General features: G+C 44.3%; 2 protein-coding genes across 3 annotated transcripts in view; one reads left to right on the top strand and one right to left on the bottom strand.

Moving 5' to 3' along the window:
- The window catches only part of APOO (apolipoprotein O), a 112950-nt gene extending 112826 nt beyond the window's left edge, over positions 1-124 (bottom strand). For both annotated transcript variants that reach the window (XM_075059925.1, XM_032803093.2), the window contains exon 1: positions 39-124. In XM_075059925.1, the coding sequence (XP_074916026.1) occupies positions 39-47 (9 nt within the window). In that variant the 5' untranslated portion in view covers positions 48-124. The remainder of the gene's footprint in view (positions 1-38) is intronic.
- C1HXorf58 (chromosome 1 CXorf58 homolog) lies at positions 43-27897 on the top strand. The gene is given in 9 exon segments (XM_032803090.2): positions 43-158; positions 161-272; positions 698-797; positions 2476-2570; positions 5419-5530; positions 15373-15504; positions 16590-16819; positions 21728-21878; positions 24413-27897. Coding segments are annotated over 9 exon segments (1209 nt in total). The 5' UTR covers positions 43-79; the 3' UTR covers positions 24611-27897.
- Positions 27898-27915: the final 18 nt, after the last annotated feature.

Below are 27915 nucleotides of genomic sequence, written 5' to 3'. Positions count from 1 at the left end.
CCAATAGGTGCTGCGTCCCCGAGACGGGACTTTCTCACCTTGAACATCGCGGCGTTGCTCCCAACCGCGGCGCTGCGCGATGATATCAGAGCCGCACAGCGCACGCGCCGCTACGGAGGCCGAAAGACAAAATGGGGCGGGGATGGCGTGTTTCCCCTCCTCCCCCACGTGTCCCGGTCTCCAAGCAACAGGGACGCGGGGGCGGGGCCTCTGAATAGCCAGGTGACGATGCTGAGCGGAGTCGCGCGCCGGGCGAGGTGTCTCTCGCGGCCGTGAGTAACCGCGGCGGCGCGGCCCCCCTCCCCCGCCGCCCCCGTGCTCGGGGACCCGCCCGGCCTCGCGCGCTGCCCGCAGGAGGGAGGCGTTAGCGGGGCTATGAGATCCGGCCCCGCCATTGCCAGCCCGGGTCACCGCCACGCCGTACGGGCGCCCAAGCAGGGGCTTGGAAACAGCGAGTCCGCAAGGCCGCCCTTCCCCCCCCCCCGGCTTCCGTGCTGTGTGGACGCGCCCCGTGTCTGTCTGTTCCCGTAGCTCCGCTCCCTCCCCCCCAAACGCCCTGGCGGTGTCACCCATGGGTCCGCCTTTAGGGACCCAGCTGCTGTGAGCTCGGGTGACCGTATTTCCCCAGCTTGGGGCTAGCATCTCCCGTCGTCCCACCCCCGCATGTTCCTCCGTCCTGATCTCGTGTCTCCGTCAGGGCGGACGAAGAGCTCGCAGCTAAAATCATCCAGAGAGCCTGGTGGAGTCACATCGACAGGAGGCTGTTCAGGCTGCTAACACACACCATCCGGGCCGCGGTATGCTCGCTCCTCCGGAAAAACCCTGTCTGTCTGCCCGCCCGCCGGCGCTGTAAACTGCCCAGGGCTTTGCTACGGCGTGGGGCGGGGAGGGGCTTTACCAGCACAACTCTACCAGTGCCTGGGGTATTGCTGTGGCAGTTACACCTCTCCAGCTCCCCAGTGAGGAGACACTTCTTGTGGAATGAGCCCAGAAAGCAGTATAACCACATTGAAAAAAAAGACCCTCAAGGAGTTACACTGGTGGTATAGTAATATCTTAATAGTTATGTTGGTAAATTCTCTAACAGTGCATTAAATAATCATAAATTATCTTCTCCAGGGTAATGCAGTTAGAGTAAAAGTCACTCCTGCGCAAGTAGCCAGCACAAAGTCTATGCACCCTTTAAAACCCATTTAATCCCTCAGAAGTGTTCTGGCCCTCTTCACAGGGATGCACAACTGTTTGCTGTAAACTTCAGGTAGTCCCTATTGATCTATCAAGGCATAGGATGTCAATCATTGTTGACGTTTTTAGAGTATACATGTGCTGTCCATAAAAGGGCTTATGGTACATAAGAAATTGCTGTTTTTGAAGGCTTCCAGTTTCCCAAATATGGATTTAACTGATCTTACATCCAGTTTTTTCTCAAAGAGAAACCAGCCTGATGTATCACTGGGCCACTGTCCAATTAGAAGCACCAAATACAAATGGTGATTGGCACAGTCTCTTCTCCTTGCTCATAATTCATGGCTCCATTTTATCACATAAACAGGAGATGAATAATTACATATGCTCAGGAAGATTCTCCCTACTCTGCCAAAGGTGGAATGGGCTTCTGACTGATCCATCCCTTCTGAAGAGGAAAGTTTCTCTTCAGTTCGTATAAATCTTTCCTGGAGAAGTACCAGTACCCAGGTCCAAATTAACCAGCAGGCCCAAAAGATTTGGCCTTAGGACCCTGAATTCCAGTGGAGCCCTACACTAGAGTGATGAAACCCCTCAGCTGTAGCTTCTGGAGTTAGGGTAGTATCACTCTTTTGAATCTGCTATGCAGGCTAGCTCCTGTCTTCTTGGATAGTTCTCCATATTCTTTGCTCTTATTGTCTGTGTGTCTTACACTGAGCAGAGCAAATCTTACAGTGGATTCAGAAAAGCTGTTTTTTTCCTCCTGCAATGATGTCACTCCATTGAATGGAATAAAAGGCAAGAGACATAGGGAGGTGTTCAGAGAATGGCGTGGAGGGAGAGATTGATGATAGTTTAAGAGCAGATGAAAGGCAGATGGAGAAGGAAAGAAGATGAGCAACGAAACACTTTTGGGATTTTTGTTTAGTAAAAGGGAGGAGCTAAAATTGTATGTCAGATGTATTTCCTAATATTTGTTGTTCTTATTGAAAACTACCTTGGTTTTTTTGTAGTGCAAAGCTGAGAAAAGAAAACTCATAACATTGGAAAGGAAGGGCAAAAAGATAAGAACTTCAGCAGAGAAAAGAGTAACATTGAGTAAAAGAATAAAATGATTAATAAAAAAGAAACAATAAATATTGCAATTCTATAGTAACTGCCATTTAAGAATTTCAAAGCACTTTAAAATATTAATTCTCAACTCCCATGTGAAGCAGGTGTGGGATGTATTATTATGTATAGGAACCAAAACTGCATAATTTTATTGAATAATGCTTGCATCTGTTTCAGGAGCATTGCATTACATATGAGATTATGAGGAGAGTGAGTCCTTTAGAAGCTGAACTTATAAAAGATCTTAGTATGCAGTGTAAAGTCAGATTCAGGTAAAATAGGCATATTTATTTATTCAACCTAGCATATATGATGACGTTTTCTAAAGTTAACCAAAAGTGCCATCAATTGTTTTTATTATAGTGTCACACTGGCAATGTTAGAGTTGACAAGGCATGTTGTTTTAGGTCCCTAAGTTCAGTAATACTCAAAAAAATAGCTTTTGGGCTAATATTTCTCATGTATTTTTACCTCGCAGGTGAGTATTTTTGGAAAGTTTGAGAAAGTTTTACTTGTACATCTTAAAGTCACTGAAGCACAGAGTGGGGCAAATGATTTCTTTGTTTGTTTGCTTTGCTTTTTTGGGATGAGGGCATTATTTTTGCAATACAGTAGAACCTCAGAGTTATGAACACCTTGGGAATAGAGGTTGTTCATAACTCTAAACAAAACATTATGGTTGTTCCTTCAAAAGTTTGCAAGTGAACATTGACTTAACACAGCTTTGAAAATTTACTATGCAGAAGAAAAATGGTGCTTTTAATAATCTTAATTTAAATGAAACAAGCACAGAAACAGTTTCCTTACCCAATCAAATCTTTTTTTAAACTTTCCCATTATTTTTTTTTAGTAGTTTAAAGAGTACTGTACTGTATTTGCTTTTTTTCTTTTTGCTGCCTGATTGTGGACTTCCAGTTCCAAATTAGGTGTGTGGTTGACTGGTCTGTTCAGAGTTATGAATACCAAAGTTATGAAGTTCTACTAGAAGTGATTGTTTTTGTTTTCTAAAAACTGGAATTTTTTGATATGTGGTGATTAACTTTTCAGACTGAAAGCCAGGCATCTAAGTCGTCCTGTGTATAGTAGAAAAATTTCAGATACTTTTATTGCACACCATACGCTATGTTTTCTTTTTAGAAATGCAAACTTATTGTGGACTTGGATCTCATCTAGAATTAGTGCTTAATACATAGCTGAGGAAATGTAATTTAGAAATAAAATTATCTATTTTGCATGCACATACCATCATTTTTGCTATTTTTCTTTTTTAAAACACACCAACTTGCAGCCAACTCCAGATATAAATATATATTTATATTTTTAGACTTTCAAATAAACATTCTGGGCATAAGTTGTGCCCTGTGTGGAAACGGATATTGAGGGAGGAAGCTGGTGGTATTTGCACTTTCCACTACTACCTCCATAGCTTCGGGCAGAAGAGAGCAGCTTTAAATTGCAGCCAGGCTTCCATAGAGAGCCGTTCCCCAGTGAAGCCTGACAAGGGGATGAGCTGAATCAGCATATTCACTTCTCTGGCTAGTCTGCACTAACAAAGTACAGGTGCCTTAACAAAGGGCTATGGTGGATACCTTGCATTTCTGCAACTCCCATGCCCTCTGGGCAGACTTACTGCCTCCAATTGCTCTGCATACAAAATCCAAATCTCATATTGTTTGTTCATTGCGTGATCAATCAAACAAATGCATTTGATTTGAGTTTGTCCTTTAAAAAATAAATTAAATGCTAAATGCAAATACCCATGAACTTCCAGACTTGTTTCTACATTTAAATAAGATGTTTTAAATAAATTATAGCATTTAACAATTTTTAATCTGTGTCAGCATTTCAATTTTATTATTCCATTTTGGCAGGAATTAAGATTCCAATCCTGCAATTTACAACATGTAGGTGAGCTGACTAAGGTTGCCAGGCATCCAGTTTTCAACCGGAATGCCTAGCTGAAAAGGGACCCTGGCGGCTCCGGTCAGCACAGCTGACCAGGCTGCTAAAAGTCCAGTTACCTGCAGGCCAGCAGCGGGGCAGGCAGATTCCGTGCCCAGCTCTGCTTGGCTCCTGGGAAGCAGCTGGCATGTCCCTTCAGCTCCTAGGCAGAGGGGTATTCAGGGGGCTCTGCGCGCTGCCTCCACCAGCAGGCACTGCCCCAAGCTCTGGTTTCACAGCTCCCATTGGAGCTGCCGCTTCGTGGGAGCACCTGAGGTCAGCACCACCCGGAGCCCGCACCCAGAACTCCCTCCCACACCCCAATCTGCTGTCCTAGCCCTGAGCCCCTTCCCACACTCAGAACCCCTCAGCCCCAGCCCAGAGCCCTTTCTACCCTCCAAACTCCTCATCCCTGGCCCCACTCCAGAACCTGCACCCCCAGCCAGAGCCCTCACCCTCTCCTGCACCCCAACCTTCTGCCCCAGCCCGGAACCCCCTCCCACACTCCAAACCCCTCGGCTCCAGCCCAGAGCCCCCTCCTGCACGCCAAACCTCTAATTCCCGGCCCTGTTATTAGTTTGGAAGGGATTCCAGGGATGATTTTTTTTTTTTTAAAACATATTAGGGCTCCCGTGGCAGTGCTTTGAAGTGCGAGTGTGGTCATAGCGCCAGCGCTGGGAGAGAGCTCTCCCAGCGCTGCAGGTACTCCACCTTCCCGTGGGGATTAGCTCCCAGCACTGGGGCAGTGTTTACACTGGTGCTTTGCAGTGCTGTAACTTGCTGCGCTCAGGGGTGTGTTTTTTCACACCCCTGAGCGAGAAAGTTGCAGCACTGTAAACCGCCAGTGTAGCCAAGGCCTCAGTCTGTTTTAAACGTATATAAAGAACTGAACGCAGCTAAAGCACACTTTACAAAAACACACTGGGGTCATGCTCTCTTCATAAAATACATATGTGACCATCCATGTTCATGCATTAGATTGTCTCATGAATTTGGGCAGCTGCAGGATTCAGATACAAAAAGAGTTAAGATACCATGATTTGGTATTTCCATACTGTCTAAAGTGTAGGGTTGGGTTTTTTAAAAAATGTTTACCACAACTTCACATTTCCTATCTTTTCAATAAGGAATCTGCTCTTTATATTGCCAGATAGTTAACTTTGTTCCTTGTTTCTTTAGATTTGCTGGTCATGAGTTTCCACCTTTCATTGTGTTTAAGATTTTTCACAATACTGGAGGCCAAGGGAGCAAGTACATAAGTGGAAAAAGAACAATAAGTCCAGCAAGTGAGGTGACTTACTAGATGTTTATGTGATCATTTTCTCTTCACTTCATCTACACCTTGGCTCTGAATTTTATTTTGTAAAATCCTATAACATCTTTATCTTCAGTCACACACATCTCCAATTCTAACAAGCAACCACTTCATTCATTAAACAACATTACTTTTGTTAGCAAAGAAACAATGATTTTTTCAGCATTGTACATAAAAACTCTTTGTATATCTATGCCTATATTCTCTATTTGGATTAATTTATTTCTAGGAAATTTAGTCACTATAGCCACTGTTCTGTATACCTGTCTTCTGCAATTCTTTTGTCACTGGGTTCTGCCTTTATTTAAATAGACATTTAAAAAAGACGGTTACTCACCTTTGTAACTGTTGTTCTTCGAGATGTGTTGGTCATATCCATTCCAATTAGGTGTGCGCGCACTGCGTGCACGCTCATCGGAAGATTTTTACCCTAGCAACACTTGGTGGGTCAGCTGGGCGCCCCCTGGAGTGGTGCCGCTATGGCGCCGGATATATACCCCTGCCAACCCAACGGCCCTTCAGTTCCTTCTTGCCGGCTACTCCGACAGAGGGGAAGGAGGGCGGGTTTGGAATGGATATGAGCAACACATCTCGAAGAACAACAGTTACAAAGGTGAGTAACTGTCTTTTCTTCTTCGAGTGCTTGCTCATATCGATTCCAGTTAGGTGATTCCCAAGCCTTACTTAGGTAGTGGGGTCAGAGTGAGATGTTGCAGAATGCAAAACTGCTGAGCCAAAGACCGCATCATCTCTGGACTGCTGAACCAGAGCATAATGAGAGGCAAAGGTGTGGACCGAGGACCAGGTAGCTGCGTGACATATCTCCTGGATGGGTACATGAGCCAGGAAGGTGGCAGATGAAGCCTGAGCTCTGGTAGAATGAGTGGTGAGGTGGCTCGAGGGAACACGAGCCAAGTCATAACAAGTACGCATGCACGTCGTCACCCAAGATGAGATCCTCTGGGAGGAGACAGGTAGGCCCTTCATTCGGTCTGTACGGCGATGAAGAGTTGGGGCATTTTACGAAAAGGTTTTGTGCGCTCGATATAAAATGCAAGCACTCTACAGACATCTAGGGAGTGCAATTGTTGCTCCCGTAGTAATGAATGTGGCTTCAGGAAGAAGACCGGAAGGAAGATATGTAAAGGTTTACATGAAAGGCCTTCCACCTGAGTTACAAACCACCATACAAGACCTGCCCTTCACCTTGGGGATCAGGAAATAATGGGAGTAGAACCCCTTCCCCCTTTCGTCTTCTGCTACTTCCTCTATGGCTCCCATGGTAAGGAGCGTGCGCATCTCTTATAAGAGGAATTGCTCGTGAAAGGGGTCCCTGAAGAGGGACGAGGGTGGGGGGTAGAAGGGAGAGGGCGAAAAACTGGAAGTGGTACCCAAGTTCCACTGTGCGTAGGACCCAACGATCTGAAGTTGGCTGGGACCACGCAGGGAGGAAAAAGGAGAGGCGGTTAGAAAAGGGAGGTAAAGGATCCTGGAAAGGAACTGGTATGCCATCGTTGGGCGCACCTTCAGAAGTTTGGCTTTGGCCCCGTAGATGGTTTGGAAGGACCTTAATTCTGGCCCCCTTGAGGTCCAGACCGCCGTCTACGATTGCCTTGGCCGTGCCCTCTGCTGAAGTCCTGTCTCGGTCTAGGTGGGGGATAAGGGCGGTGAGGCTGGGGACAGAAGGACCTGTGCTGAGTCACCAGGGTGTGCATCCCGAGGGAGCGCATGATGACCCTGTTGTCCTTAAGGCTCTGCAGCCTGGGATCAGTCTTTTCAGAGAATAGGCCTTGATTGTTAAAGGGCAGGTCCTGTATGGTGGTTTGTAACTCAGGTGGAAGGCCTGAGACCTGAAGCCATGATATCCACCTCATGGTGACACCTGAAGCCAGGGTCCTGGCTGCGGAGTCAGCCGCGTCCAGGGAGGCCTGGAAAGAAGTTCTCGCCACCTTCTTCCCTTCCTCCAAAAGGGCAGCAAACTCTGGGCGGGAGTCTTGGGGAATGAACTCCTTGAATTTCTCAACCGCCGTCCAGGTGTTATAATTGTACCGGCTGAGCAGGGCTTGCTAGTTTGCCACTCTGAGTTGGAGGCCTCCAGTAGGGTATACCTTGCAGCCCAATAAGTCCATGCGCCTAGCCTCCTTTGATTTTGGGGCAGGAGCTTGCTGGCCATGGCGTTCCCTTTCATTGACTGATTGCACAACAAGGGAGCAGGGAGGAGGGTGCATGTCATAAACAGATAGCTAAGGGTTAATGTTTCTTTTACCTGTAAAGGGTTAACAAAGGGAACCAAACACCTGACTAGAGGACCAATCAGGAAACCGGATTTTTCAAAGCTCAGGGAGGGAATTTGTTGGGTGTGTGTTCTTTGTCTGTCTCTCTGTTGTGCTTTCTCGGCTTTGAGAGAGGATCTCTCTATCTCCAGGTTTTCTAATCTTCTGTTTCCAAGTGTAAGTACAAAGGAGATGTCCGAGGTGGCACCCCAGCCAAGAGATGAGCGTCTGTCGTCATGGGCCATGGAAGGCTGGGGTGGATGGAACGGCATCCCTGCACACACCAGGGAGGGCGTCAGCCACCAGTCGAGGGAGCCTAGGATGCTCAGGGGAATGGTGACTATCATGTCTATGGCGTCTCTGCCCGGGTGGTATACCGAGTTGAGCCAAGATTGGAGGGGACGGAGGCGTAGCCTGGAGTGTTTGGTCACGAACGTGCAGGCAGCCATGTGACCAATAGACCGAGAACAAGTGCGAGCCGAAGTCATTGGGAAGTTTTGTAGGCTTTGGATAATTGTTACCATCACCTGCCTGAAACCGAGTCGGTGGTAAGCAGGCTCTGGCAAGATTGGAGTCCAGGATGGCCCCAATGAAGTCTATCCTCTGTGTGGGAACCAGAGTGGATTTCTCTGTATTGATCATCAGGCCTAGACGTATGAATAGGTCCTTGACGATGCCTACATGATGGGTGACTTGTGTCTCGGAGGTCCCTCTGATGAGCCAATCGTCGAGATACGGAAAGACGTGTATCTAGCGGCGGCGGAGGGGAGGGCGACTACAGCCATGCACTTTGTGAATACTCTCGGTGCTGTAGAGAGGCCAAATGGTAGGACCGTAAACTGGAAATGCTGATGGTTGGCTACAAATTGAGGTACCGCCTGTGTGGAGGATAAATGGCAATGTGAAATACGCGTCCTTCATGTCGAGGGCGGCATACCAGTCTCCGGGATCCAAGGATGGGATGATGGTCCCCAGGGATACCATGCGGAACTTCAACTTTATCATGAACTTGTTGAGTTCTCGCAGGTCTAGGATAGGTCTGAGACCTCCCTTTCGCCTTGGGGATTAGGAAATAGCAGGAGTAGAACCCTTCCCCCTTTGTGTCTTCTGGTACTTCCTCTATGGCTCCCATGGTAAGGAGCGTGCGCACCTCTTGTAAGAGGAATTGCTCGTGAGAGGGGTCCCTGAAGAGGGACGAGGTGGGGGTGGAAGGGAGGGGGCAAATAAACTGGAGGTGGTACCCAAGTTCCACTGTGCGTAGGACCCAATGATCTGAAGTTAGCTGGGACCACGCAGGGAGGAAAAAGGAGAGGCGGTTGGAAAAAGGAGGTAAAGGATCCTGGAAAGGAACTGGTATGCCGTCCTCGGGCACACCTTCAAAAGTTTGGCTTTGGCCCCGTAGGTGGTTTGGAGGGACCTTGATTCTGGCCCCCTTGGGTCCAGACCGCCGTCTACGATTGCCTCGGCCACGTCCTCTGCCGAAGTCCTGTCTTGGGTCTAGGCGGGGGATAAGGCCGGTGAGGCTGGGGATGGAAGGACCTGCGCTGAGTCACCGGGGGTGTGCATCCCGAGGGAGTGCATGATGACCCTGTTGTCCTTAAGGCTCTGCAGCCTGGGGTCAGTCTTTTCAGAGAATAGGCCTTGACCGTCAAAGGGCAGGTCCTGTATGGTGGTTTGTAACTCAGGTGGAAGGCCTGAGACCTGAAGCCATGATATCCGCCTCATGGCGACACCTGAAGCCAGGGTCCTGGCTGCAGAGTCAGCTGCGTCCAGGAGGCCTGGAAGAGAAGTTCTCGCCACCTTTCTTCCCTTCCTCCAAAAGGGCAGCAAACTCTGGGCGGAGAGTCTTGGGAAATGAACTCCTTGAATTTCTCCACCGCCGTCCAGGTGTCTGGGTATCTGAGTCTTGGGGTCCCCCAGGGAAGGTTTGGGGAGACCAGAGTGCGCCAGACACTGGAAATCTGGCTGGTGGCAGCGCTATCAGATCTAAGCTGGTAATTAAGCTTGGAGGTTTCATGCTAGCATCTTATTTTCTGAACTCTAAGGTTCAGATCTGAGTAGGAAAGCTATGACAGTGCACATACAGGTACTCATACCCCTTAGAGGGTACCATGTACTTCTGCTCAATTCCTCTGGCCGTGGGCGTAATAGATGCTGGAGGTTGCCAGATGGTATCGGTGTTTGCTTGTATTGTACGGATAAACGGCAAGGCCACTCTTGTGAGGGTGTCAGCTGACAGGATTTCCACCACTGGGTCCTCTATCTCCGGGACCTCCTCCACCTGAAGATTCATATTCCGGGCCACCCGCCTCAGGAGGTCCTGATGTGCCTGCAGGTCAATTGGAGGAGGGCCCGTGGAGGATGTCCCTGCCACCGCTTCATCTGGAGAGGAGAAAGAGGAAAGGCCAGGGACAAGAGGGTCCTGCGTGGGCTCCTGTTCTTGAGCAACGTCAGTCTCGGGTGGAACTTGAGACACTACCGGCTGAATGAGAGCCTCCTCTGTACCCGCAGGAGGGGGGCGCCTGACTGTTGCCTCCGGCACCCAGTGTTACGATGGTGCAGAGTGAGATGGCATTGGAGGCACACGTTGGGCTTGATGGTATGCCCAAGGTGTCCAGAATGACCACTGATGGGGTCCCTGTTCCTGGGTCTGAGTCTCCTGAAAGACACGGCCGGGCACATCTGAGTCACAGTCCTGTGCATAGGAAGCACTCCGTGAGAAGACACAGATGTGTGACGAGATGGCCAATGAGGCGCTGAAAACCTCTGGTAAGGGTCTCGATCTCTAAACAACCTTTCCCTGTGTGGCACCGGAGAGCGGTACCGGTTGCCATACCGGTACCGGGAATGAGACCGGGACCTGCGACTGGAGCGGTGCTGGGAGGTCGACCGTGATCTGGAGGCTCGACGTCTAGAGTGGCTGCGAGAGGCGTGGTGCCAGGAACGGTACCGGGAGCTGGATCAGTGCCGAGAGTAGCGGGCCGGCAAACGGGACGCTGAGCGGTGCTGCAAGTGCGACCGGTACCGAGATGGAGAGCGGTGCTGGGACTGCGAGCGGCGTTGGGACCGGGATTGGCGACAGGACAGAGAATGCCAGTGGGACTGTGATCGTGATTGGTGCCTCTCGATGGTGCCGACAGAGGGTGGCCTCAGCAGGCCAGGCTTGCCTATCGATTGAATGACCCTCACCAGCGGTGCCAGGGGTTGAGGCAGCGCGGACTCCGTCAGGGCGATCAGCTCCCTCGCCGTAGAAATGGTCTCCGGCATAGAGGGAATTGTGAGCTCAACCACAGCATGAGCCGGGGAGCTTTCAGGCGCCAGACTTGCCGGCCCTTGCGGGACTGGAATCGATGGTGCCGAAGCTGTCGGTGCCGCGGCAGGTGTCGGTGCTGGGCGGTCTGACTTAGGCGGGTGCTCCAACTGCGGTGCAGGTGGCACGGAAGCCGCAGGAGTCTTATGCTTCTTAACCCACGGAGAGAGGGAACGGTGCTGAGCAGACAACAGTGCCAGCGACGGTCGGTGCCAAGAGGCCTTAGCGGTACCGGCTCAATCCGGTGCCGAAGAGACACTTCTGCTTGATACGGACTGTCCAGCGCTCGGTGCCGAGGGCGGAGGAGTAAGAGCTGCCTCCATCAGGAGCTGTTTCAGACAAAAGTCCGGCTCCTTCTTCGTCCTGGGCTTAAAAGCCTTACAGATCTGGCACTTATCCGAGAGGTGGGATTCCCCAAGGCACTTGAGGCAAGATTCATGGGGATCTCCCGTTGGCATTGGCCTGTGGCAGGTCGAGCACAGTTTGAAGCCTGGTGAACCGGGCATGGGGCCCAGTACCGGGTGCGGGGAAGGGGCTAGTTAGTTGACACTAACTTTGTTATAGTTAATGTCAACTATATACACTAACTATAACAAAGAATGAATAAAATTAACCATAACTATAGAATTTACAACTATATACACGAGAATTAATAAAAGAACTGCGAGTAGCTAGGGAGGTGGAGATCAGCTAAGCCGCGCTCCCCTGTTCCAACGACCAACAATGGGAAGTAAGAAGGAACTGAAGGGCCATTGGGTTGGCAGGGGTATATATCCGGCGCCATAGTGGCGCCACTCCAGGGGGCACCCAGCCGACCCACCAAGTGTTGCTAGGGTAAAAACCTTCCGAGGAGCGTGCACACAGCGCGCACACGCCTAATTGGAATCGATATGAGCAAACACTCGAAGAACTATATTTTTAGGCCCTAGAAATTAGTTACGTCAAAAAAATTGTTTTTATAAATTTTCTGAACAGAATTCCATGAACTTGTTCTTTTGACAGGTTATCCTTCCAGTGATGATGTACTTAGAAACAAAATCACAACTTCTGATGCATTGAACAATAAGTTCTATTCTATATAGATTTCTATTCTATGCTCATCTCTGTAGTATATAAGTACCTATAAAAATAAGCTGTGCGCACTTAGATTATAAACGCTTTAGAGTTTGGATCGCCTTTTTGTTCTGCGTTTGAAAACAGCTTAGCACTGTGGGCTCCTGGTCCATGCCGCTGCTACTGTGATATTACTAATAATAATACAGTGTTTTTCTTCTTCAAGCAAGTCCACACTCTAGTGTATGTTATTCCTGTAATACAAGAAGCAAAAATTATTTTGGACCAAAACAAGAAGACTGCTGTAGCAATTGTGTGGTGCAGGCTGGGTTTCAAGCTGGATTTCTGAAGGCACATACTAGTATTTTCTCTCTTTAAAACTGCCTATTCTTTATTGACTGTATTATCTTAAAGAAAGGAGGTTTTAAATATGTAACAGGTACATCAAACATTTTTTACTTTGTGTATTAGACCCTTTGCTTGTAGGAGACTCATAATTTGAAGAATGCTTCAATAATCTTCACCTATTCTCTCACCACTTTCTTCTGTTTTCTTGGAAAGTCAACAAAGCAGCTAGTAGAAGAATGCAGACAGTGAGAATGGTACAGATTTGCCATGTATCTGCCAACTCTTTGGAAAGTATGTAGTGCATGACAAATCCTTGAGGGAGATTTGACAAGTCTGCTGCAGCTGGTTGAGCTGTCTAACAGAGTGGTAAAAGGAATTCAATGTTAATAAATGTGAAGTAGTGCACACTGGAGAAAACAATGTAAACAGGGATTTCCGACCTTTCACATCAATACCCTTATCACTGTACTATGGGAAATTCTTATGTGGGTCTGTCTCAATCTCTCTTGTTAAAGCCATTCCACTTGGTATTAAGTATGCATTGGGCCAGAAAAATAGTGTGAGGATGACTCTATAGTCCAGTGGATAGGCAGTCATCTGAGAGGTTGGAACCTCTTCTCATCAGGTCTCCCGCATCCCAGGTGAGTACCCTAACCACTGGTTATAACTAATGATTATAAGGGAGGCTGCTGCCTCCTCTCTCTCCCCTCCCAAGTGTTGTGTGTGGAATTAGGCATGCTCTGAACACACCTACTGGATCAGACCTTACAAGCAAAATGTGGGAGCATGCTTGTCTTCACCTGGTTTGAGGATCATGCTGGGGCTTATAGATAGGTATTGGATATCTGCGTGAGAGACCAGTGCACGTGCCCAGAGGCAGAAACAAAGGTATATAGGAACTCTTGCAGTGAAAATTTAGGTGCCAAGTGAGTTTAGGCACCTATATGGTTAGGTGGCAGTAGAGCAGGGGGTTTGTGGATCTAGGACTTGGGTACTTAACTTGCTTTGTAGATCTGGGATTGTCTACTTTGTGAAAATCAACTGCCAGAATCTTGGATCACCTTTGGTCTGAAAGCAGGCTGCTCACCTAGCTTTCCAGTTAGAAGAAACATACTGTCACGGTGGATACTAAACTAGAGGAAAGGGTTTAAGAACAGAAAAGGACCATACTGGTGTTTCAAAAATAATGGAGTAAAGAAGAGTCCCCTAAACTGCCTAAATTGGTCTGTAAGCACTAACCTAAAAATCCAAATAGTGAAATATTGCAGAAATTAACATTCAGATACAGTAGTATATTTTACAGAAGTTCTGTCATTGCATCATTTGATGTGTTATGTCTCAAATATTATATTTGTAGCACAGCATGATAAGTCAGAAATGCAAGTGGTCAGTACCTACTGATCTTCTAACCTATTCAATTTAGCTTATATTTAACATGAGTGAGAACATCTTTATATTTTAAGCAAAGAGGCCCGTGTTTTAGGTTTATTCCACCCAAGTAAGGAAAAAGTTGCTGTGTCAATATAGTGTTATTGATTAATTCAGTCACTCATGAATCAAAATAATTTCCTTTTTTGAAATGAAGGAGAGTGGCAGCTTTGCAAGAAAGAATTTTTCTGGTGTTTGCATGTAGCTTTCATTTGTAATTTTTTAAAAATTATTCTTAATTCCATCACGTTGGTGGCTGCTGTGGAGACAGTTCCTCAGCACTCTTACAACACAAAAATTGGGTATGGCCAAAACAATTATTTGTATATATAATAACTTTACCTTTCTTATAACATCTTTAATACAAAGATATCAAATATTCACCATTGAAATACAAATATATCTGTGTCAGAGGGATGTTAAAGTTCTAATGTCTACTCCAAACTACTAATGTGTTAAAGCTGTCTGAAAAAGTTTGCAACATTTAGAAGAATCCATTTTTTTTTTATATTGGCAAAGTGAGTTTTTTTTAATATTCAAAGGGACAGATCCTTAGCTGATCGGTCATAGCTCCACTGACTTCAATAGGGCTATGACAAGTTATACAAGTTGAGGATGTGGAGCAAAACCTTCTGAATCAGTGCTAAACAGAGTCTTAAAACAACCACCACCCTTAGGCAAAAATCAGACTTGACAAATTTCAGCCACAGAGATGAAGGTTTCAAAAAGCTGTAAACATCTGAAGAAGATGAAGAACAACTACAGATCTTGTTACCCATTCCAGCAATAATGCTGTATGAGGGACGAGGGACGCAAATGTAACTGTCATGGTGAAAGCTTATATGAATGAAATAAGAGTTAATTAGAGGCTGAGTAATTAACTTTTAATTTTCCATCTAAAATGTAAATCCTATATTAGTTACCTGGTACATCTGGGGGAAGCAGCTGTGTCATCACTAAACTTTATTTTCAAATTTGTAACTGAAATTGTTTCACCATTATGCTGACCACTGTTTTCTCATTGTTTACTTGTATTCCTCTGACTGTCTGTATCCATTTGTTGTCTCTTGTCTTATACTTAAATTGTAAGCTGGCTGGGACAGGGACTGTCTCTTCTGTTTGTACAGCACCTAGCACAATGGCATTCTTGGTCCATGACTAGAGCTTCTGGGTTCGACAATCGTATAAATAATAGTATTAATAAAACAGTTAGTGGACAATCCATCTCCAATCGTGTTGAGCTTTCTGTGTACTAATAAGAATTCCTTGTTTATTTTAATTTTTTGTTGAGCACTGGGATTTCAGGAGGATTAAGACTTTTCCCTGAGTTGAAATATGAGGACTGTAGGAATTGTGCGTGTGTGGTTTTGGTTTTTTAGCTACAGCATATTTCCTGTTTTTTATAGGCAGCAGTTGATGCTTGCAAGTTGATGGGACATCGAAAATATTATGATCAAATGATATGGGATGAACTTCAGTACCAAAACCACAAAATAATAGATGAAATAGACGTTGCTACAGTGAAAGATTATATGCAAGTAAGAAATGTTTTCAAATATTTTCTCAGAGGTTTTGGTAATGGAAAAAAAAACCTTCTTTTGGGGAAAAAAGATTGACGTGATCTAAAATATAGATAGTGACTATAACTGCAAGACTAAAATTTAAAGACCTAATTCTCAACTGCTTACATCTTGTGCAGCCATGTATATCAGCTCAAAATAAGTGTAAAGGGTACCTTAAGCACTTCCGTGTGAGTGCAGAAATCTTATTTGGTGGCGTTTTACATCCACCTTGAACCGATGTAAATGACTACAAATTACAAGGCAGTGGAAAATTAAGCCCTATGATTGTGAAGCTTCAGAGAAGTTATTGAAGTTGTATGGACTAGTTCCTATAATATGTATTGTCAGGGTTACACAAGGATGGTAGAAATCTTTAAAAGATCAATCTGATAACAGTGATACTCTTTAAATGGAAAAAGTGAGAAGAGAATCAGTACCATTATTTTTCTTTTAGGCCAGTGTTAGTATATTGATTTTGATGGAATTACAACTGATTTACAGTGCTGTAAGTGAGAGAAGAATCATCATCAAGAAGTACTGATGCTTGAGTAGTGCAGTGAAACCTTTTCTGGTTAATTCCTATATTTAAAAAATTAGGGTCAAATCCTGGATGACTGGCTATGGCACCCAGATCGAAGAAGGACAGTGCACGTAAAGATGGCTATAAACAATACTCTAATTTCAAGTAATATTTGTTACTATAGAGCAGTGAAGGAACTCAGGCTATTAATGCACATCTGCATATTTTTGTGACCAGTTTAACTGTAGTGATTATATTATAATTATATGTAAATTTATGTAATGGATGTAGATACAGATATCCAGAGAACAGATGTCATTGTATTATAGGAATTTTACAGCAGAGTAGGTCGTTTCAGGGGTTCCAACCATTTGATTTAACCAACCATCTGAATAAGGTTTTCTTTAATATGCAAGTTCATCATTAAAATGATTAATGAAGATGAGAAAAATATGAATGGGGAGACTTGGGCCCTCATAAAATGAATTAGGTTTCATGCAAGCATTTATTTTATAAATACTAATATTTTGTGGCCTTATAGTATATCAGTAACCTGGATGAGACCCCAGCGTACTTTGGTGGCAGGGATAACTGCTGGAGAAAATTGTCTCTGGAAAACTTTCCCAGGACAATGATTATATATGACATAATGGATTATGCACAGTCTGGGACACTGTCAAACCCACTTAAGGAGAAACTGACATTTCTGCTCCTGAGGCCACAGAATGAAGAGCTACGGCATGATCAACTCATGACGGTTTCTCGAGTCAGGTAAAAAAATACTCAACAACTTATCCACAATAACAAGCTTAATTTTTATTTTGAAGTTCTATACTTTGTACTTTATTTTAAGGATCTCAAAATATGTATTAATTAATGTTTACAAAACACCAGTGGTAAAATTATCCCCATTTTACATATGGGTAAACTGGCACAGAGGAGTTTAGTGACTTGCCAAAGTTCAAAAACGAAGTCAGTATGGAGAGAAGGATAGAACCTAGGAGATACTCCTAATGCTTTGCGTTATCCACTAAATAATATTGTTTTAGAGAATGTCCAACAAGTCAACATTTTCATTTTTAGTAGAAAAAGATTTGCATGATCATTTACTGGCAATATAACAACATATGTACCACAGATCTCAACGTACAGTATAGTGGAGAAAATTGGATTTTCTTTTATATTCCTATTTAAACAACTGCTACCATTTTGTAACTTCTACCATTAAACATCAATGTGTTTCTCACTAACATATGCTGGGAAATAATTAGTGTCAATGCCAAGGGGCTGGCATGTCTTGATATACTCTTTTTAAATCACACATCTACTTGATTTTAAAAGAGGCCTTACTCAAAACCTTTTCTCTAAGTATATTCACTGAAATGGAAAACACAACAGAGTCATGTCATTCTTGCATTGATTGTTAGCACATCCTTTTTTAAACTTCCTTTTCTGGTCTTTTTATAGTTAACTGATTTTTTTCAGCTTTTTTCATTTTAATTAAAGGAGTACTGTCAAAATTGGCAGGCTTCTGCCTGACCCCTAGCAAAGTCTCAGCTATATTACTGTATTGACAGCCATGAAGTATGAAGTCATCTGTTCAACCAGTAGTTCACAGCATAGGTGAAGGCAGTGATCATGCAAACTTCCCTATGGCCTTGGCTACACTTGAGTTACAGCGCTGTTGGTGGCTTTATAGCACGGTAACTCACTCCCTGTCCACACTGGCAAAGCACATACAGCGCTGTATCTCCGTGGCTATAATGCTGCTTGTACTCCACCTCCACGAGAGGAATAAAAAGAATAGCGCTGCTCCTGCAGCGCTGGGGTGCCAGTGTAAACCGGGAATAATCTTAGTAAGCTGTGACTGACCTCCGGAAGTTGGTTTTGTTGTGATGCCTCTCTTTGTTTTGTTGTGAACTCTGGGCTCTGGAGTTAGTTATCAAAAAAACAAACACAGCTCCTGTTTGCTGTGAACAGGCAGAGGCAGGGGGGCTCCCTTTGGAATGCCCACAGCTAGTGTTTGCTTGAAGAGAGGGGGAGGGAGGGGGCTTGAGGAGAGAAGCAGCATGGTGGGTGGGAGGAAGGGGGGGTCCCTTTCGATGGGGCTGCTTATCTGGTCTGTGAGGGAAAAAAACAGTTGCTGTTTGCTTTCTGTGAGTGAGAGAGGGGTGGGGGTGGGGGTGGGGGGTTGGAACTTGCAAGGCAGCTGCTGACACAGTGTCGGCTCCAAAAATCCACTCACTCTCTCCCCCGCTCTCCCGTCACACTCCAGCCCCCCCCTTTTGAAAAGCATGTTGCAGTCCCTTGAACGCTGGGATAGCTGCCCATAATGCACCACTCCCAGTGCCACTCCAGATGCTGCAAATGTGGCCATGGCAGTGCGCTGGTAGCTGTCAGTGTGGACAGACTGCAGCACTTTCCCTACTCAGCTGTACGAAGACAGGTTTAACTCCTAGCGCTGTACAGCTGCAAGTGTAGCCATACCCTCAGACTCCCCACCAATATACCTCAAGTATTTCAAAGAGACCATGTCTACTAGGTGAAATGGTAGTTGGATTTCTATCCCCATTCAGCTGTCATTTTTATTATTTATGTTGTGGCACACCCTGTATGCTTAGCTGCTTCCTCCAACACAGATGACGACAGTCTCTGCACTGCAGTTTATAATCTAAAATTATAGAGGCAGATGAAGGGTGAAAGAAATACATGTCATGCAAGCAAAGTAATCCACTTGATGACACACATCTAACTGGTCATGCTTTTATTTTGACACTTTTGTTTAGTTAAATGCATTAAATTCTTGGCCTCCCACCTCCTTATCTTTCATCCACAGCAATCCCCAGCTTTAATTCCAGAGTTCTTATGCCACTCCCTCCCTGCATTCAATCCCTTTCCTTTGCATAACTTACAAGGTTCATAGATTGTTGACACTGCTAGCAAGGGTGTCAATTAATGCCACAACTGGTAATTTTCTAATGCGGTCATCTGTGCATTAATAATTAGAATGAAATCACATAGCCCACTGAACAGCTTTCTGTTCATGGCAACTGGCAACCATGCAGTCCAACTCCTTGTGAAGGTCAAGGGAGTCTTAGACTATGTCTATATGGCCCCACAGTTTGGAGCATGGAGCTGTGAATTGCAACATCCACTAGCGCAGTGGTTCTCAACCATTTTTTTTCGCAGACCACTTGAAAATTGCTGAGGGTCTTGGCAGACCACTTAATGATCTTTCCAAATGTTGTTTGTACCGTTAGCTAACTATTGTAAAATGCTTTAGATAAAAGCTCTATATTAAAAAAAAACTTTAATAATAATTTAAAAATTTTTGTTCTACAAATAAAAGCACACAACTCATTTTAATATCAGTAGTCTTACCTTTCTAATGCGATGGCTGTGCCCTCTCTCCCCCACTGCGGCAGCCCTGGAACTGGGGCTGGGAAGAAGGGGGGTCTCTCCCGCCACGACAGCCACCAGTCTGGGCTGGGAAGGAGGGAGGTCTCTCCCCCACCACAAAAGCCACAGAGGTGAGGCTGGGAAGGAGGGCCATCTCTCCCCAGAGCTGGGGAAAGTCACCTCTTTCTCTGGCCAGTGCAGCCCTGCAAGTTCCAAATTTGCCCCACGCCCTCTTCTCACCCCACTGCCTCTTCCCACCTACTCCCTACTCCCCCCAAGACCACCTCCCCACCTTACATGTGCATCTTCTCCAGGCTCCGGGTATCTAATAATTAATAAAGCCATGCCTGCATGACTCCACTAATTAGGTGTGTGGCCCTTCATTCCTTTGTGTGCAGTCACCCAGGCACGCACCTTAGAGGGAACTATCTGCAGAACAGCTGAATGGAGCTCACGGACCACAGTTTGAGAACCTCTGCACTAGCGTGTTGTGCTGTAATTCCCCCATGTGGCTGCTGGTGGTGCAAACTAAAAGATATCTAGTTCATATTAACATATTCCTCTAAGGACTAAGTGAATGCAAACCAGGACTAAGTTAATGTGAACTAGGTACACATTAACACCAGGATGTATGTCAGGGGAGTTACAGCACAACATGCTATTGCATGCTGTGATACATACCCCTTTAGTCTGAACTGCAAAGTTGTGTAGACAAGCCCTTAGAGTTTAGTGTAGTTGGAACAAGCTGCTGCTTTGGATTTGAATTTACACCATAGCTGAGAGGCTTTGCATCCCATTAGCAGCCTCTTGAGTCATCCAGTGTATCATGGTTATCTTATTAATTTCATAAAAATACAATTTAAAACATCATTTTCAAAATCAAAAACTATCCCTCAATAGTTTGTTTCCTAGGAAGAGGAAAATTCAATATTACTTTTAAACAAATCATAAATATGTTGATTGTGTTAGGCACCCACTGATGTAACAATCTATGCTGGAAATGCCTTATTCCTGCTGCACCAACCAGACTTTTAGCCACCCGGTCAGCAATGCTGACCAGAGCCGCCAGGGCATTCTGGTTGAAAACCAGTTTCTTGGCAACTCTAGTAGGCAAAAGCTAAATTATAGAGAAACAGTAGTGCTATACTTCCATTTGTATCACAACCCTGATTTTTTAAAAAAAGTTTCTCTTCTAATTTTAACAAAACTGAACTAATATGGCCTGAATACATTTGTGTGCTGCTTGGGTTTTTTTAAGGAAAGTTTGGTGGTAAACAAAGTGTTGGAGATAAAAGAGAGCTTGAAAAACTAGAGGTATTCATCTTTTTGCAAAACGGTGTGTTTTTTTTGTTTTGTTTTGGTACCTTGACTCCAAGAAAGATAAACTAGTTCTAGAAACTCAAGTTTGAGTATTTGGATATGTCTACACTGCAGAGAAAAAACCCTGGCACTGAATCTCAGAGCCTGGGTCAGTTGACTCAGGCATGCAGAGCTTTTCCTGTGGGTTTAAAAATAGCTGTGTAGACATTCCTGCTCAAGCTGCAATCTGAGCTCTGAGACCCTCTCACCTCTCAGGGTTTCAGACCCTCAGTTCTAGCCCAAGTGGGATTGTATACACAGCTATTTTTAGCCTCACAGCCTGAGTGCTGCAAGCCCAAGTCAATTGACCTGGCCTCTGACACTCAGCGCTGTGGGTTTTTCTTTGCAGTGTAGACATACTGCTTCAGGGAACCCTGAGGCTTCTGTTTTTTTGGAAAGACTATTTAGTTAGGCACAGTCTGCAAAATTGTAACCTCTGTGAGGTCTGGAACGTAGCCACAAGAGAGGAACCTTAGAGGCTGTGGGACGGGATTGTGAGGAAGATCTGTGTATCAGAAACAACATAATTACCAGATTGCCTGATGCACCCATTATACCATCTTTGAGGTCTGATGTGTGATGTGCACTCTGATCTCATGCAAGCAGTGTCTGGGGACACTAATACCTCTCGGCTCTGCTATGCGGAAGACTTATGGGATGTACTAAGAGAAGAGGGCTCCTGATATAAAGAAAGGATTCTGAGGATTTAGAACTAAAATAGAATTTTGTTTTTTAAACATATTCTAATAATTTTTTCCTGAAATAATGGATATGGCTTTATAACTTGCATTCATGTATGTGGTCTAGGAGGTTTTGTTTTCTTAACTCTTTCATTGGTTTAAGCATTCAGCGTTGCAGATCTGACATAACTTTCAAGATGTTTCATATTTAGGTTCTTTACATAATGCTCACGTTTTCTAGGTCTCCTACACCTTGTCCTCCAACAGCCACCTCTTCATCTAGGTCTTATCAACCCTCTTCACTGCCCAGACCTTCAGTGCGTCGCTCTCGCCAAGCTCAACAGAAAGTAGCAAAAATGAAGAGAGTTCATGCACTTGAAAAAGAAAGAGCGGTAAATCAATCATTAATGATACAAAATAGAAAATGCACTGAATATTTTTTTTTCAGGAGAGTACTCTACCAAGTCTGTACTGGAAATACTCATTGGCCTGCAATTATAAGCAGGTACCCAAGCAGCATGGGGGAGGAAGCCCTCTAATTCAGATGCAGCCTGGACAAAAATCAGACCTAAGACATTGCAGGGACCAGGGCCGGCGCTTTCATTTAGGCGACTTAGGCAGTCGCCTAGGGTGCCAGCATTACAGGGGGGCGGCATTTTGCCGGGGGGGTGGCAGGTGGCTCCGCTGGAGCTGCCACAGTCATACCTGCGGAGGGTCTACTGGTCTCGCGGCTCCAGTGGACCTGCCGCAGGCATTTCTGCGGACAGTCCGCTGGTCCCTCGGCATGCCTGCGGCAGGTCCAGCGGGGTGGCGAAATGGCCCGGCGCCTAGGGCGCCAGAAACCCTGGTGCCGGTCCTGGCAGGGATTAAAGGCTGGGAGGTGAGGCAGGCGGAAGAAAATCTGATAAGGAGCAGGAAGGTGGGACTGATAGGGCAAAGAGACTGGGAAATAATGGGGTAGGAGAAAGTAGAGAGAGATGTGACAAACAGCCAGGATGCAGGGGGAGAGCTGGGGCTGGCTGGATAAAGATACTGAACCAAGGAGCTGGGGGAGGAGAGGACACATTAGATGAGAAGGGCAGGAAGGGAGACTGGAACTGGGACCCAGTAGAGAAACAATGTGGGCAGGCAACTGGAGGCTGGGGAGGCAGGGAGAGACAAGTCAAGGAGGGAGGGAGGAACTGGGACTGGCTGGGCAAGGAGCTGCTGGCAAGAAGCCTGTAGGGGTGAGACTAGGACTAGGAGCAGAAGTCTGAGGATGGAGACTGGGAAGATTAGGTTAAGAGAATAGGACTGGGATGAGGAGCTATGGTAGGGTAGGGAGAGAACTAGGAGAGTGACTGGTTGGAGGGATGGGACAGAATGGGTCAAGCTGGTGAGGAGAATGGGCAGAAGAGAGTCTGTACCCGCAGAGCACACTTACCTCCAGAATCTGGAATGGAACCCAAGATTTCTGAGTCTCAGCATTCCTCTGCCGTCAGCAAATATCTGTGAAATTCAGTGACAAAATGTCCAATTCCCTTCTAATCCCAGCACCCTCTAGTGCTGGTCCTAATAGAGGATAAAAAACCTACTATTGCTATCGGTTACTCAGCTCAAATGGCAGAGGTCTTTGCTATGGATCTAAGGTTTCAACCCTGCAGCTGTCAGTATAATGTCACCTAATGGAATTGCTGTTTTTCCTGTTTGTTTTTTTAGACATCTAGGAAATTATACACACAAGAGCTATACTGAAATATTATGTCCAATACACAAAAGTTAGGAAATGTCAGAATTAAAGTTGCCTGTAAAACCTTAATACGCCCCTATGTGTGTATGGAGTGTGATATAATACCGAGTTACATGAACCCACATTTTTTCCACAGGTCCCTAGTCTCATTCCGTGCATACGATGGACAGTAGTATCTTGAACTCAGTGGTTAGAGTGGTCATCTGCAGTGTGGAAGATGTGGTTCATATCTCTGCTCCACATAAAGCAGAAGAGATATTGGAGCCTGGGTCTCCTAATCCTGTGTGAATGCTCTAACCACAAGGCTACAGCTTAGAACATTTTGTGACTCTAGCCCTTCATTTCCTTTTGCTCTTATTAAAAAGGTTAAAAGTACCCAAAGTGTTTCACTTTGAAGCAAACAAAAAACCCAACATTTCATTCAACCCAATTTTTTCCCCAACTTGTCGGAGTCCTGAAATTTAAAAAAAAATAACCACAACTCAGTTCAAACCAAACCAATAATTTCTTTCCAACTGCAAAAAAATAAAATAAAATAAAATTAAAAAAATCAGTTATTCACACAGCTCTAATCAAAAGTCTTCCCAGCTCTTCATCATCCTTGCTTATAGCCTTCCCTCCTGACTCACAGTCCTTTGCAGACCTCCTAGCTTGGACTTCTCACCTAGCAGGCTCCTCAGTTACATAACAGTGACAAATAATAACAGTCAGAAATAGGAAATCTATTAAACAACAAGGAGTCCGGTGGCACCTTAAAGACTAACAGAAGGTGCCACCGGACTCCTTGTTATTTTTGTGGATACAGACTAACAGGGCTACCCCCAATATAAAGCTCTAAGGTAATGGATAGCAACAGCTGAACAGACATACTAATATTTCCTTTATTTCTTAAAACTGTTAAATGCACTTAAATATTTCTTTCAACAGTGGTGTTCAAAACCTTTTAAATGTATCTGTCCTAACAGTCATAGTCTGAATTAGTAACTGCAACACAATCTTGTTACAGAATTAGCTCCTCTAGATTTGAAAAACGCATGTCTTGGCTTTGCTTTGGTATCCATGTAACAGTGAGAAATAGCATATCCCTAATGTTGAGTTCTGTTTGGTGTATCTGAATTTACTACAAAGCTATATAATGTGATCTGTAGTAGACAATTCTTCCTGCTTTGATATAATAGTGTGTATAATGTATTTCAGGAACAGAAATTGGATGTTACAAATAGAAGCCACTTAACTGAACATCAAGAAACTATGACTGCACCAACTGAAGACCTTGAGGATCATTTTGTCTTTTCAGATGAAGAGTGGGAGCATGAGGCAGCTAAATTGTATGCCTGGTCTCAGGCGTTATCTCTTGAAGACATTGGAGAATCTTCGCTTACACCTAATTTCTGAATTTTAATAATGGTTATTTCACATTAGCACTAGTGGTAAACAGAAAACATTTTCAAATCTTTTTTACCCTGCTGTAAATATGTAGCAAATTTTGATCACAGAGAACGTGGATTACATACATAAAATTGCTTTCACCTTGGCTGTAACAGATTTAGAATTTGAGCTACGGACAGGTTATCTGTGAACATTATATATTGTGTGTATAATGTATGATTACAGTAATTTTTTTTGCTGTGCAGTTGTTTTTCATTTTCATTTTGGAATAGTACTAGCTAGGTAGTGGTGAAGATTGCATCCCACAGTAAGCTCAGTTTCCAGCCTCTGCTCCCTACTTCCCAAAATGAAACCAGTCTGCCTGAAAATTCACGTGTAGCATTTCATTCCAGGGTAGAATTTTTCTGGAAAGGTTGAAATGAAATCCTAACAGCAATTTTAAAGTTATAGGGCCAGATACAGGGTCATATTAAGGTTCTTTTGTACAGCTCTAGGAACAGAGCAACTTATCTTAATCCATTATATGAAGATTCTACCAGCGGACAATCCCCAGATGATGTGGAGCCAGCAAGCTAGCTTTATGTCACAGTTTGCTGGTACTCTCAATGGACATGTACATGCCCTTTTTCTTGATGAAGGAAGTGAGAAAATGTATAGAACTAACACAACTTTACCCTAAAATTTTATTCCATTTGAAACTTGGGCATTTTTTAATTAAACAAAAAATATATAAAATCAACAGGCTATTTCCATTGCAGAACATGACTGGGCAAAACTATGGTTAAGTGAGTGATGTAAATTTAGTGACTTTTTTTGGTAAGGTGTAGAATTCCTGTAAAGAAAGGAGTTGTTTATTTCGAATTTTGCGTGCTGGCAAATTTAGTTTACTTAACTGTACCTAGAGCTCAGTCTTGTTCCTGTTAGCTTCAGTGGATTAGTGTTTGTCACAAGACATCCAAATATTCTCTCCTGTACTCTATTTATGGCAGTACTGTTACTGTTCAAAGATTCCCTTCTACATTATAACTAATGATTATTCCGCCTCTGAGTTTTTAAATTTTAAAAATTAACCTTTCAGTTCTTTTGTTGAGATTGTGATTCTATTAACAATGTTTCCAACAGCATGGAAAAGAGCAGAAATGGAGTGAGCCAGATTGCTTGGATGCAGAAAGCATCAGGGCCTGTCTCAAGGGATTCACAAAATCTGCACTGTGGAAGGTAGCTGGTGGAGTTCACAGGGAGTGAACAGAGTGAGTTAGAAGTATGTCTGATATAGGCTATATTTGTAGCATAGTCTCTGTGTGTGGCCCAGACTGTCTGCCCTTGAAGGAGAAAGACAGATGCAAAGGTGTACTATCACATCTATTTAAATAAAGGAGACAAGTAATGATACCCCTGATAAAGCACAGCGTGATATGGAGAGAGGAAGAAAGCTGACAATTGTATATACAAACTTATCAAATATGAGTTTCCTACAAATGGAACATTTCTATTATTGTTTCTTGATATTTGCTCAGCATTTCTGCAAATCCCTAATACGTGTTATCCAGATTGTCTTTATATGGCTTAACAGTCCGTGAGAAACATAAACTAACCTTGCAGTGTTAATCAGACAACACAATCCTTTAAATTTCTCTTACAATCTCACTTATCAATGCAAAACAGATCAGTGGGGATAAATAGGTGCCCATAGATGCATTGGGCAGGGCAGCACCCATAGCCTAAGGTAGAGAGCTGAAGTGCTCTTTGGGGCTGTTGCTCCCTTTCCTACTTTATGCATAACATACATGGAGTGGGAAACACAGTGCTAATCACAGGAATTGCTGATGGATCAGATTTGGTGGTTTTGGAATAGCACGGAGTGTTCCCAGGTAGCAGGTAGGGAATCAATACTGGTCATGAGTGTGAAGTACTGTACAGAAGAGAGGAAAAGCAGCATTAAGTTCAGACACTGCACTTTATTGTACTGGAGATTGGGGCTACAGCTACTGAGCTGCTGCAGTAGGGTAGATATACCAAGTAGCTGAATGAGACTAGCAGGCAGAAGAAAGAAATTAAGAAATGAATGGGATAAGACAAAAGAGGAAAAATAAATCACAAGAGGGTAGGAGACAGTAAAGCTAAAAAGAGAAAGGGAGAGTTCATCCTGGTACATGCCAGTCACAAAAAGGAGTGTGCCCTCAAGAGGCAATTCAGATATCTAAAAGTGGCAGCATGACATGAAAGATCCAACGGAGGAACATCAGAAAAATTAAAATGGAAAAAGTTAAGATGAAAAAGAAGGATGAGGAGAAAGGAAAGGGGGCAAACAGACAAAAAGAATCTGAACAGAGTCTGGTAAAATACTGTGGGGTTTTGTTTTTTGGACAGGGAGAGATCAGGTTTGGAAAGTGAAGTGAACAAGACTGACAGGGAAGCCTCGAATCAGGCTATCCAAGCAGACAAAATGGCGAGACCATGATCTTTACTTTTAGTAAAGTAAATTTTGATCCTTATTTTCCAACACTGACAGAACATTGACCTACTTTAACAAATTTATTAAATAAATGCTGAAATGTACATGGAATCTTACTGATGGAAAATCTTCAGTTCTTTTAAATCAATTAGACCTCTGTGATCTTTGGGGCTCCAAAAGCTTGGTATCCTAAAAACAGACTGAGCATATTGATAACTAAGAACATTGTTAGGTGATAGATTCTCTTCCCCTCTTGACCTCTGGTTTGAATATCCAGGTTGGCTTTATTTTTATTTAAAGTTATTATAGTTGTTACAGGTCTAGACATTTAGTTACAAATGTAGTCCTTGATAACTTTTTAGATATCGTTCACTATATCTTATTCTGATAGATTGTATATTGTCCAAACCCAAAGGCAATAATGAGCCATGATGACAGACAAGAGAGCTGGGTTCTAAAAAATTTCAGCAGTCACATCCTACAGGAGCAATCAGGGATGCGGAAACAGCAACTAGGAAAGACACATTAGTCTACATTTGAAAAAGCTGGTCTGAACTGACAGTGCTTTTGACACAGTAGGGGCCTGATCCAGTGCCTACTGAAGTCAACTGAAAGGCACCATTGTCTCAAATGGGGATTGGAGTAGGCCCTAGACCACATGAACACACTGGAGTATGTCTTGGGTTGTGGGGGGATTTGAAAGGAGAGAATTATAAAAAATTGCCAAAAGGCAACGCCTGTACTCTGTACAAACATAGCCAACTTGACTTATTGAATCTTATTAGGGTGTTAATACAGCTTTGTGAAATGCATTTTTTTTCCCTCTTTAAGATAGTACTTATCCAATTGGATCCAT

The sequence above is a fragment of the Chelonoidis abingdonii genome, chromosome 1, assembly GCF_003597395.2.
Source record: "Chelonoidis abingdonii isolate Lonesome George chromosome 1, CheloAbing_2.0, whole genome shotgun sequence".
Lineage (NCBI taxonomy): Eukaryota > Metazoa > Chordata > Testudines > Testudinidae > Chelonoidis > Chelonoidis abingdonii.
The sequence above is the reverse complement of the archived record's forward strand: the minus strand, read 5'-3'. Positions and strand labels throughout refer to the sequence as shown.